Source organism: Sciurus vulgaris (genome assembly GCF_902686455.1).
Source record: "Sciurus vulgaris genome assembly, chromosome: 10".
NCBI lineage: Eukaryota > Metazoa > Chordata > Mammalia > Rodentia > Sciuridae > Sciurus > Sciurus vulgaris.
In genome coordinates, this window is record NC_136470.1 from 128,238,255 (window position 1) to 128,251,750 (window position 13,496).

Sequence of the window (13,496 nt, forward strand, 5' to 3'; positions counted from 1 at the left end):
TTCTTAAATGTTCTGTCATTTTTATTGTAGCGGTCTCTCACCTCTTTTGTTACATTGATTCCCAAGTTTTTTTTTTTTTTTTTTTTTTTTTTAGACTGTTACGAATAGAATTGTTTTCCTCATTCCTCTTTCAGGTGATTCGTGAATAAAATGAATAAAAATGCATTAGGTTTATGTGTGTTGATTTTATATCCTGCTATTTTTCTTAATACATTTATTAGGTCTAGAAGTTTTCTGGTAGAGTTTTTTGGATCCTCTAAATATAGAATCATGTCATCAGCAAATAGTGACAGTTGGAGTTCTTCTTTCCGTATTTGTATCCCTTTAATTTCTTTGGTCTAATTGCTCTGGCTAGTATTTCAAGCATGATGTTTAATAGAAGTGACGAAAGAGGGCATCCCTATCTTGTTCCAGTTCTTGAAGGGAATGCTTTCAGTTTTTTTCATTAAGAATGATGTTGGCCATGGGCTTAGCATAAATAGCCTTTACAATGTTGAAGAATATTCCTACTATCCCTATTTTTTCTAGTGTTTTGAGCATGAAGCGGTGTTGTATTTTGTCAAACACTTTCTCTGAATCTATTGAAATAATCATATGATTCTTAACCTTAAGTCTATCGATGTGATGAATTAAATTTATTGATTTCTGGATGTTGAACCAACCTTGCATCCCAGTGATGAACCCCGCTTGATCAGGTCCACTATCTTCTTAATATGTTTTTGTATGGGATTTGCCAGAATTTTGTTAAGGATCTTTGCATCTATATTCATCAGAGATATTCTGAAATTTTCTTTCCTTTATGTGTCTTTGTCTAGTTTTGGTATCAGAGTGATACTAGCTTCACAGAATGAATTTGGAAGGGTTCCCTCCTTTTCTATTTCATGGAATGCTTTGAGGAATATTGGTATAAGTTCTTTTTGGAAGGTCTTGTAGAACTCAGATGAGAACCTGTCTAGTCCCGGGCTTTTCTTGGTTGGTAGGCTTTCAATGGCTTCTTCTATTTCATTGCTTGAAATTGATCTGTTTAAATTGTGTATGTCTTCCTGGTTCAGTCTGGGAGGATCATATGTCTCTCGAAATTTGTCGATGTCTTTGAGATTTTCTATTTTGTTGGAGTATTGACTTTCAAAGTAGCTTCTAATTATGTTATGTATTTCAATTGTGTCTGTCCTGATATTTCCCTTTTCATCACGAATTTTAGTTATCTGAGTTTTCTCTCTCCTTTTCTTTATTAGTGTGCTAAGGGTTTATCTATTTTGTTTACTTTTTCAAAGAACCAACTTTTTGTTTTGTCAATTTTTTGAATTGTTTCTTTTGTTTTAATTTCATTGATTTCAGCTCTGATTTTAATTATTTCCTGTCTTCTGCTTTTGGTGTTGTTCTGTTCTTCTTTTTCTAGGGCTTTGAGATGTAATGTTAGATCATTTAGTTATTGACATTTTATTCTTTTCTTGAATGAGCTCCATGCTATGAATTTTCCTCTTACTACTGCCTTCATAGAGTCCCAGAGATTTTGATATGTTGTATCATCATTTTCATTTACCTCTAAGAATTTTTTTTTATCTCTTCCCTGATGTTTTCTATTATCCATGCTTCATTCAATAGCATATTATTTAGTTTCTAGGTGTTGGAGTAGTTTCTGTTTTTTATTTGGCATTTGTTTCTAATTTCATTCCATTATGATCTGATAGAATACAAGGTAGTATCTCTGTTTTTTGCATTTACTAAGGGCTGCTTTTTGGCATAACATATGGTCTATTTTAGGGAATGATCCATGTGCTGCTAAGAAGAAAATTTATTTGCTCATTGATGGATGGACTATTCTATATGTGTCTGTTAAGTCTAGGTCATTGATTGTGTTACTGAGTTCTATGGTTTCTTTGTTTAGTTTTTGTTTGGAAGATCTATCCCATGGTGACAGCAGTGTGTTAAAGTCACCCAGAATTATTGTGTTGTGGTCTGTTTGATTCCTGCTATTGAGAAGGATTGTTTGATGTACATGAATGCACTGTTGTTTGAGGCATATATATTTACGATTGTTATGTCTTCCTGATTTATGGTTCCCTTAAGCAGTATGAAATGTCCTTGTTTATCCCTTCTGACCAACTTTGGCTTAAAGTCCACTTTATCTGATATAAGAATGGAAACCCCCACTTTTTTACTGAATCCATGAGCATAGTATATTTTTTTCCCATCCTTTCACCTTTAGTCTGTGGATGTCTTTTTCTATGAGATGAGTCTCTTGAAGGCAGCATATTGTTGGATCTTTCTTTTTAATCCAATCTGCCAGTCTATGTCTTTTGATTAATGAGTTTAGGCCATTAATGTTCAGGATTATTATCAAGATATGATTTGTATTCCCAGTCATTTTGGCTTATTTTTGTTTTTAACTTGACTTGGTTTCTCCTTTGATTGGTTTTTTTCTTTAAAGTAGTTCCTCCCTTTGCTGACCTACATTGTTGTTTTACATTTCCTCCTCATGGAATATTTTGCTGAGAACATTCTGTAGTGCAGGCTTTCTATTTGTAAATTCTTTTAACTTTTGTTTATCATGGAAGGATTTTATTTCTTCTTCAAATATGAAGGTTAGTTTTGCTGGGTATAGGATTCTTGGTTGGCAATCATGTTCTTTCAGAGCTTGAAATATGTCATCCCAGGCCCTTCTTGCTTTTATGATCTGGGCTGAGAAATCTGCTGATATCCGTATTGGTTTCCCCCTGTGTGTAATCTGATGCTTTTCTCTCACAGCCTTCAAAATCCTATCTTTATTTTGTATGTTAGGCATTTTCACTATAATGTGCCTTAGTGTGAATCTGTTGTGATTTTGTGCATTTGGTGTTCTGTAAGTCTCTTTTCCATTTCATTCTTCAGATTTGGAAACTTTTCTGATATTATTTCATTGAACAGGTTGTTCACTTCTTTGGTTTGTATTTCTGTGCCTTCCTCAATCCCAATGATTCTTAAATTTGGTCTTTTCATGATGTCCCATAGTTCTTGAAGTTTCCATTCATGATTTCTTTCCATCTTCTCTGTTTGGTCAACTTTATTATTTATTTATTTGTTTGTTTGTTTGTTTATTTTTGCAGTGCTGGGGATTGAACCCAGGGCCTTGTGCTTGCAAGGCAAGCACTCTACCAATTGAGCTATATTCCCAGCCTCTGGTCAACTTCATTTTCAAGATTATTTTGTCTTCATTGTCTAAGGTTCTGTCTTCCAAGTGGTCTAGTCTGTTGGTGATGCTTTCCATTGAGTTTTTTATTTGGTTTATTGTTTCCTTCATTTCAAGAATTTCTCTCTATATATATTTTTCAGAATCTCTGTCTCTTGGTTGAAATGATCTGTTGCTTCCTGCAATTGCTCTTTTCAACTGGTTACTGGAGTGATCATTCATTGCCTGCATTTTCTCTCTTATCTCATCCTTTGCTTCACAAATCATCTTTTCTTTTTCTTTTTCTTTTTTTTTGGGGGGGGGGGTGCTGGGGATCAAACCAAGGGCCTTGTGCTTGCAAGGCAAGTGCTCTACCAACTGAGCTATCTCCCCAGCCCCTCACAAATCATCTTAATCTTGTATAATCTGAAGTCCTTTTCTGACATTTCTTCTACCATACTGTCATTGGATTCTATTAATATAGAGTCTTGGTTTGTTTGGAACACTTTCTTCCTTTGTTTTTTCATGTTGTTCATGTATTTTCCCTTCTAGGAGTGCAGATCTGGGGTATTGCAGTTTCCCCACATAGGCTTATAGTGACCTTGCAGGTTTCCCAAATCTCTTCTTTAAAGGGGAGAGCAATATTAGCAGTGCCCAGTACAGACAATTTGCAGCCCTAAGCCAAATAGCCCCTATGAAGATGTTAACAAAATTGTCATAATAAACAAAGAGGATGAGTTCAATTATTATCTACAGTATAACAAATAGATTTGCAATGAGGTCTGAAGTTTCTAATGGAGGACAAAGAGAATGGGGAGGGGTAAAGGATGTAACTGTTAATGGGATAAGAAAAGAATATATAGAAGTTCTAGGTCATAGGAAGGGTGAAAGTATAATCAGAAGAAGTTGGTTGTTAGCCTGAGAAAAGGGAGAAAGAGACTCTGAGGAAACAGGTAAACAAAAGGAAAAGAGAGTGAGAAAAATTTTTAAATTAAAACTTGAAATTTTTCAAAAAGGAGAAAAAAAATCTACACTATAACAGTCATATACTATTCAAACCTCCCAATCTTCAGTAGCCTGATGCATGAAAGGTACCTGACAGTGAGCTTCCGGTCTCCAGCAGGCATCTCAGGATGGGATTTGCCCCACCTAAAGATGGGATCTTCCACTTCCAGGACAATCCAAGATGGCTGCACTGGCTTCCAAATGTGTTGGCAAATGGGGAGCTGCAGCACAGGGTGTGGGCACGGAGTCCATGTGGGGTGGTGTCAATTGGGCCAGGGGGTCCTGCAGGTCTTGGCTCTTGTCTCAGATGGCGGCATCCACGTGTAACCAAACCTGTGGGTGCTGTGACAGTGAACTTCCAGGCAAGAGAAGGCAGCTGGCGGTCCACTGGCAGTCTGCAGGCTACCGGCCAATGATTGGCAGGTGAGCCTCCCGAAGTGGGTGATGGGTAGGTGAAAGGCAGGCGATGGACAGGCAAGAGGCAGGCAAATGGCAGATGATAGGCTCCTGACAGTGAGCAATCTGCACTCAAAATGTAGTCGATATGCTGGCAGACTGTGGGTGATGGCAGTGGACAAATGGGGTAAACAGCAGGGGATCAATAAGCAGAAAAGACTGCCTCACAGAGAAATAGATTTTCCTCTCCTGAAACCTGAGTTATGGAGTGACAAGGAACGCAGCCTCCCTCTAGGTCACCATCTTGGACCTCCCTCAACTGTATTTCTTCTTCTGCGAAGTGTCTGTTCAGTTAGCCCATTTATTTATTGGGTTATTTGTTGTTTGTTTGTATTTGTTTTTGGGTGTTGACTTTTTTTGGGTTCTTTATTCTTTGTCCTTTTTAACTACAAGATGCTTTATAAATCCTACTGACTTGGATTAGCTGGGTCTGTCAACAGGAAAGCAATTGCACGGATTGTTCTCCAACAATCCAGCATCCTCTCCAACTTCCTCCACTAACCAGCCCTGAGTTTGCCTTAGTAAGAGGTCTGTGGAGGTGCTGGCTCTTACTGGCTGTGGATGGGTATGGAACCCACCTGGACTTCGCCACCCTAAAATAGGATTCTTGAGCAGAGGAACCCAGTGTCCACCTGCAACTACCTGTCATTTCAAGATCCTGCCAGAGCCTGTTGCTGTCCTGGCCCCTGTCCTTATATAATGCTGCTCTTGGAACAGTGTACATGAAAACTTTCCCAGGATATGTTGGAAGGGGTAAGGATGGTTGTTTGTTTGTTTGTTTGTTTAATAATTGTAGCCTAGGGATTTCATTTTTTTATTATTTTTTCGTTGGGTACTGGGGATTGACCCCGAGGGGAACTCTACCCCTGGGTACATGCATCCTCAGCCCTTTTTATTTTTATTTTGAGATAGGGTCTCCCTAAGTTGTTGAGGCTGTCCCTGAACTTGTGAGCCTTTTGCCTCAGCCTCCCAAGTTGCTGGGATTATAGGCATGTACCACACTGCCCAGCTAGATTTTTTTTTAAAAAAAAGAAATGTCCAGGCCTCAACTTCCATGAGAATCATGTATCTGTCATTAACATATCCTTGTTCACAATCATCTCATTCCTCTACTTTGCGAAAGAGAGGAAAAGCTCTCTTCCAATCAGTATCTTAGCAGAATGTTTTGCTCTGGGATACAAAAGCAAAGAGGTAATTCAAAATATTAATGCAACTATCACAGAAATTACTGACTCAAATAACTCAGGGACAACCCCTTTCTACACACCTGGTGGTTTCCAACATTTGTTTTAACAAAATTGCAGGAAGACCCATCAAGTTATCAGCTGACAGGATATGAAAAATCATGTTTGTTTGTGACAGATTACTAGGCAATGTTTAGTATACAATTCAAAAATGCAAAGAATTGAATAACACTGCTAAGGTACAACCTTTTCTAGGATTACACAGATGAAAAATAACTTATTATAAGTATATCCCAAACATCATATGGGATGTTTGGGATATACTTATAATAATTATAATAATTATTATAAAATAATAAAATAATTATTCTTTGTTTAGCTGACATTTAAAGTTTCTGGGTGTCTTGCAATGGAATGAGCATGTGGAAGAGACAGGAGGGGTTGGGGGAGGGAAGCTGAGCCTGGCAACCCTGCTCCATCCCCATCACGTGCAAACAGACCTGTTAGCATGTAAAACTGGAACAACAACAATAAAAAAAAAAAAAAAATAGAACGATACTGAACTCTGTTATTCTGTTCTCCAATGAATATGTAAGTTAATACAAAACAAACAAAAGAGCATCATTTGCTTCACTGAAAAATGCAGTCAACAAAATTTTATTTCTGCACTTAATTAGGATTTATCAAAATATGGAAAATACTCATGTTGTATTACTCAATGGGGTAGTTCTAAAAGCTGACTAATAACTGCAGAAGAAAAAAAATAATTGCAAAAGAGATTTTTATTACTTTGTATCATCTTCGATGCTTTACAGACTTAGGAGGATATGATCCTGAGAAATTTTAAAATTTTAAATATTCATACCTGTAGCTTTTTTATTACAGAAGAGTTTTACAAGATAACCTCAAAATGACTTTCAAATACAAAAGTCTGCAAAGTAACATCCTCGAGGATGTTATGAGAGAAGTTTTTTTTTTGGTTTTGGTTTTTTTTTTTTTTTTCCCCTGTGCTGAGGAAGGAATCCAGCTCCTGGTGCATACTAGGAAAGTGCCCCACCACTGAGCTGCACCCCGAGCCCAGCTCGGGGAGACCACTGCTTTGTTAAGAAAGACCCCAAAATTTGGTTCTCTCTCCTGCTGAATGAGCTACTCCCAGGCCTCCCAGAAACTTCTTCCTGCCAGAGTCAGGCACTATGACTTTCTGTTGCCAGCAACCAAAGGGACCCAATGCCTCACCACCTAATGACAAATTGGTTTTCTTGATTCCTTGTTATAACATATGGATGCAATCTTCATAATGACGTACCTTCCTCTGCTCATTGCTTGTTCTGACGCACTTCAAATATTCCTCTAGGTGCTTAGCATATGTTGGTGCACAAAATAAAGATCTGCATCCTGGCGGAGGGGGATGGGAACCTGGCGTGCCTGAGCCTGTGTCTGCGCATGCATGGGTGTGAGCATGCGTGTGGAGGGGGGACTCAGGCAGTTTTCAAAGGTGTAACAAATATATCCACGTTGTAGTTTGTCAGAAGGTGATAATTGACATGTAAAAAGAAAAAGAGCAAGGCCTGGCAGTCTGGGGAAGGAAGACGGATGGCCTGTGATTTTAAGAAGGCAGGTCAGCGTGGCCTCCTTGAAGAGGTGACCTCTGGGGACGGGCACAGCAGCGATGGAGGAGCTTGAAGACGAGAGCAGATGAGCATGCCGGGCCAGGGGGCAGCCTGCCCAAGGCCTGAGACCCTTGCCTGTAGGAGCAGCAGGTACTTGTCCAGGTTGCAGGGGCAGGAGGAGAAGGGCCCCGTAGCTGGGCAGGAGCAGAGGAGAGGAGGCCTTCACCTGTGGCAGACTGTCTGCAGGGTGAAGAGGAGCAGGCAGGAGACCTGCTGAGGGCTATGGTTCTGCCAGCGAGAGGCCTCTACCCAAGGGACTGTGGGGTCAGTAGGGGGAAGGGCTGGGATTCTGCCTGGTGCGATTCCCTGATGCAATGCACGTGGGGTGCAAGAGAAAGGCCAAGAAGAGCCCAGAATGAGTCCAGAGGGACGATATTTTAATAAATTTTTTTAAAAACAACAACAGAATGCTGTGTTCTCCCCGGTCTCAGGAACATGGAGCCGCTTTTCTGGAGGGAGCTATGGAGTGTAAGGGACATTAACAGGAGGCCTGGCAGGTGATTTTGGGGCCCGACTTGGTTGCATGTTCACCTCAAAGCTTTGAGGAGAGAAAGGAGGAGGTGACCAATGGACATGGTCTTCCTTGGCAGCAGGTTGACCTATTCCTGTGAGGAACACCTCTACCCAAGGAGCACAGAGAACGAAGCCCGCACAGGATAGTAGCACAGCATTCAAATCTGAACAGGTCACATTTTTTAAATCTTCTTTTTTTTTCCTTCAACCAGCTGACCAGAGAGCAAGATCAACTTTGAGCCAAACTGCAAAATTGTCCGAAGCCGTTGCAGTGAAAACTACTTCAGAGAAGAAAAAGAAAAGAAAAGGTATTTGCTGTTTCAAAGATTCCTCCCAGTCCCTTCTAACTCACTTCCCCTCTCCTGGGCTCTGTGTGCCCACTACTACCCCACATAGAGAGAAACCCAAGTGGAGAAAAGACTCACTGTCTCGTGACCCAATATAAACCAACAGGAAGGGCTTCACCTCGTCCACCAGAGGAATTAATCTTTGGCACATTGAACTTTCCAAAAAAGGAATTATGGGGCCTAGGCTGGTTTGGGAACAGCTTTGCAAGGAACAGCCAGCAGGACCTCATAAATCTAGCCTGGAGACTTCTCCACTATGGTTGTTGCTTAGAACCAGAAACTCAGTGGTTTTGAAGGAATTTGAAGAAGTCACCAACTCCTTAGGGACCAGGATCCTATTCCTGACACCCACACCCCTGCCTGTTCTTGTCAGCGTGAGAGCTTTGGGCTCACAGGTTTCTCAGTGCCACGTTAACAGAGAGAACTTCTGAAGAGCCAGCACAAGATAATCCTGGGTGTGTCGTGTACAGAATTCGGGAAACTTCTTGTGGGGGCCAGCCTGAATCTGTGTTGTTCTGATTTAGACAATGTCATGAAGTTTTGTTTTTGTTTTGTTTTTTGTTGTTTTGTTTTGGGGGGTGTTTTTTTTATTGTAAACAAATGGGATACATGTTGTTTCTGTTTGTACATGGAGTAACAGCATACCATCTGCATAATCATACGTTTACATAGGGTAATGATGTTTGATTCATTCTGTTATTTTTTCCTCCCCCCCACCCCTCTTTTCCCTCTATACAGTCCCTCCTTCCTCCATTCTTGCCCCCCTCCCATGGGGAGGGGTTTTTTGGTACCATTTGTTTGCAGGGAAGGGTGACTGGCTGGGTCCCTCAGCTATATCCCCAGTACTTTTATTTTTATATTTTATTTTGAGACAGGGTGTTGATAAATTGCCCAGCCTGGTCTCAGACTTGGGATCCTCCTGCCTCAGCCTCCCAAGCAGCTGGGACTTTAGAAGTATGCCACATGCCCAGCTTTCTTCTTTGATTTTAATCTCTTCTGTGTGACTTTTCCCCCGCCCCCTTCCTATTCTCATATTATTATTATTCTTGCATCTTCTCTATGAAATATCACCAAATTCAAAAGTTACAAATTCTTGTGCTCTAAAAAGCCAAATGAAAATGTAAAGTGAGAAAATTTATCAGACCCTCTCTCTGTTGTCTGATGTAAAGATATTCTTTCCACAGGGTAGTGCTAGTAGACTATCTTAGTAGTGCTAGTAGACTTTGGAAATTTGGAGGACAGTCTACCCCAGGGGTGGAGTTGGGAAGACTTTGGGAATGAGCTGGTCTGGTATGGAAAGCAAGAAAGGACTTAGGTGAGGAAGGAAGACCTTCCCAGAGCAAGTCATGAGCCCCGAGTTCAGCTCAAACGAGAGACTCTGGAGGGTAGGCCTCACACGAAACTATGGGTCACATTAAGGAGGACCCCGCAAGAAATCCTTTGCCTGAACCCAAGAGAAACAACTTGGATATGTATTTATTTCACTTTTCCAGAGTTCACAAAGGAAACTTAAAAACACCTTCCCACATTGGGCCGGTGCTTGTCCAGTCATATGAGTTTGTCTGGGGGGAGAGTTTGGCCTTTGGAAGAAAGTTCTACTTGTCTCAAAATAAAGGGTCAGATGGAGCTGATTTACATCATCCTCCTGGGCGAGGAGGCCAGATGGTTTCCATTTGGGCCTAATTGGAAACAGCCACGCTATTTTTCTCCACATCCCTTTGTGGACAGGAGGCTTTTGGCCTGCTGCGTGGAAAGTTGTCCCCAACAAACCATATGAGTCAAAACCCCCATTCAGAAACCTGACCCCCCCTCATTTGGAGTCATAAGAGCATTTACAGTACTAATCACAAGTACACTTGACACTGAGTCGCCATTGACAGTTGAAAGAAGAAGCCCGATATTCCACTTCTAGGCCTGCAAAATGTAGACGTGTTCGTCCCAGACAGTCCTGTCCCTCAGTGAGCATGAAGAATCATAGACCTAACCAGCGACTCTGGCCACGGTCACTCCTGCTCTCCAAAAAAAAAAAAAAGAAAAAGAAAAGAAGAGAATCATTCAATTAGTGCTTTTCTCAACTTGAATGTGTCCACGGGCAGTGGAGGACTCCTCAAAACACAGATTGCTAATAAAATTTATTAAAATAATAAACCAAAAATTTTTAAAAAAGCAAACACAGATGGTCGGAGACACCACCCCTCAAGGTTCTGAACCTGCAGGTGTGAGGTAAGGCTGGAGGATCTGCTGCGTTTCTGTCACATTGCCAGGTGATGCTGATGCTGCTGGTCCAGGGACCACTCTTTGGGAACCACTGCCTTTGACTTAAAAAAAAATTGGATTGCAGGCTCTTGATTTACTTGACTCAGTGAAGAAAATCAGAGAACAGAGTGAGACTCCTGGAAGCTTCTCCTCGGCCCTGGAACCACGGAACCAAGAGGCCCATTTCCGTTTCTATTCTGACTTCTCTGCCTCATCCATATTCTGTTAGGCCCACCTTGGAGCCCATGGCTCTCTGTACCATGGGGTACAGGAGCTGGGGAGTCTGGGTCTGAGGGCTGGTCAACCCTCAAGCAGGAGATGTCCACCTTGGCCCATGCCTAGTCACAGACCTGTGAGGTCCATGCCGAGCTAGAAGATGGCTAAAGGCTGAGAGTCCCTGAAAGGTGGCCAGGAATGGCCATCTGCAGACGATATGGTTCCCCTGGTCCCCATTCAGGCACTCCCCAAAGTTCCTGAAAGGCCTAATAAGGACCAAGGGGTACCTTGTCCCCTGGGCGTATTCTGCTTCTAGTCCAAGCCCCACACCATAGTCTCCAGAAGGACTTAGGATGAGATGGACAGTAAGTGACTTAGACATGGACAGGGGTCAAAATTCAACCGTAAGATGGTCTTTCCGTGAGCGTGGGATCAATCAGGATTCACCACAGTACCTGCTGCCCAAGCACCAACCCCACCTTCCCAAATGAGGCGTTGTTGCTTAGATTATAGCCCCCGTCCACAGACGAGCCAGCGGCCTCTGAAAAGGAAAGACCAAATGCAAAAGTCCAGATGTGATCTTCAAAACAGCTGTATTAGTTCCCAAACAGGAAGTTACCAGTTTTAATCCTGAAATTATTTTATTGGAGATTTTATCCCAGGGTGACATTTAAACAATAGAAACCTGTATAGATGGGTTCCAAGATCCAAGGTGTGAATCATCTAGTGCTAACTGCACTTTGATTTCTTAAGTCCTGTAATCAAGTGAACAGTTTATGTTCTGGTTTATAAAACTGGGAATTATATAGAAAATTGCACATGTTCCTCGTCAATGGAAAGAAGTTCTGGTTTGGAATCATAAGAACATTTATAGTAATAATTACAATTTTTTTTTAATTTCACCACAAGCAGAAGGTCCTGCTGAGGCCAGACACCCACAGGGTGGTGAGCAGTGTTAAGCAGAACAATCCGATGCCACCAGAATGTGTGCTGTCCACCCAATCTGGTGGCCCCGGAATAGACCAGAGGGTGCGGGAGATGAGGGATCTCCCTGGAGAATGCTTGTTCCATGAAAACTTGCACTTGGCCTTTGGATACTGGCCCACACCAGCTCTCCTGGAAGGAAGGAGAAATTATCAGCTGGCAAGAGAGGGTATTTTAAGCAGAGACACCACATGAGGAAAGGCTCAGAGAATGGAGGTGTCTGGAGGGTGGGACATCTGGGAGGTGACATTCACTGCAGATGGTCCTAGGGAGTAGCTGAGGATGGTGCCTTTGACTTCCCCATGGGGAAGCGAGCCACACCTGGCCAGTCCCAGGCCTGCAGCCCGCCTCCTCTCTCCTTGATAAGGGTGCACATTTGTCCCACATTGGCAGCCTGGCTGAGATGGGTTCTCTCCTGGCAGAGTTCAGCTGTACAGGAACTTAGCTTCCAGCCCTTGGCCTGGGCCACTGGCTCACGTTTCGCCCACTGCTTTCTGGCCGGCTGGAAGCGGGTGGGAAGCAACGAGGGCTGCGTGTGATCAGTGTTCACATCGTTAATCAATCCGGGCAGTAGACTGGACTTTTCAAAGGCATTTATGTTTGTGAAAAGATTTTAGAAATAGAAAAATCATGATCCATTTGTGTTCACGAAGCGGAATCAAGGCATGATTAATGACCTTGAACTTGAAAACACAATGAAGGTAAAAGTTTCCACAATAGGACTGCACTCAACGCTCTATTAGTTATTCATTCATTCACTCAACAAACATTTATTAAGTGAAAACCGAGTGCCAGACACTGTCGCAGTATGTTAACACTGCTCCATAATTCATGAACACTGTCACTTGTTATTGTTCCCATGCCCTGGATACAAGGACAAATAAGATTTAGACAAGTTAGGCTTATCCCCAATAAAACTAAAGGACAGGCCAGCTGTCATCTCTCCAAGTGTGTCCTGAAGGGAAATAAATCCATTTCATCTGATGATCCAGCAAATTAATCCCCAGAAACCAATCAAACCATTTTTTAAAGCCTACTTTCTACTTTTTATTTTTTCCAAGCTGGCTCACTAGGATGCCCCAATGTCCAAATTCACCCCTTTCCCTAAAAAGTCGGGTTTTTGTCCGAGGATTGAACACTCACCACTTGATCCCCATCGACTCTCCACATATGCTGGTTAGCGTTCACCTGATGTGAGGGCTGTGAGGGCTGAAGGGCTGGCACGTTGTCCCTTTGGTTCCCTGTTGGGTCCCCAACACCTACAGAAGTGCTTGGCACATAACAGGAACTCAAAAATATTTGGTGACGGCTGAATGCATTCCAGTAAATAGAGATCTGTTAACCTGGGGTTAAGCTCTCAGTAAGCACATGGGCAAATTAGTATAAAGATAAAGGATCCTTTAAAATCCCTTAATTGCCTGTACGGTATGATATGTAGGTGTATTCTAAGCCTGACACTGCTTCTTCCCTGACTTTGGACCAGGTCCCTTGCTCTTGAGTTGAGTCCCGGATGAAGTAGTTAGCTTGTGTTTAGGGGGTGCATATAACTGTAAACACTTTGGGGTCCCCAGAAAGCCATAAGGACTCCCTTCATAAGGACTCCCACGTCCCCACGATCAGCAGGCAACTCACCCTCTTCTTCCAAGACATTGCTAGGGCTTCAGTGTTTCTCTCTAGATTAGTACAGGGCCATCTGCAGCTTCCCATGGTAAAGAAT

At 42.1% G+C, this 13,496-nt stretch overlaps 1 protein-coding gene across 2 annotated transcripts in view; it reads left to right on the forward strand.

Annotated features, from left to right (window-relative positions):
* Positions 1–13,496, forward strand: part of LOC306638057 (uncharacterized protein) — a 41,780-nt gene that overhangs the window by 17,518 nt on the left and 10,766 nt on the right. For both annotated transcript variants that reach the window (XM_079101147.1, XM_079101146.1), the window contains one exon: positions 8,189–8,284. In XM_079101147.1, coding sequence (XP_078957273.1) covers positions 8,189–8,284 — 96 coding nt within the window. The remainder of the gene's footprint in view (positions 1–8,188; positions 8,285–13,496) is intronic.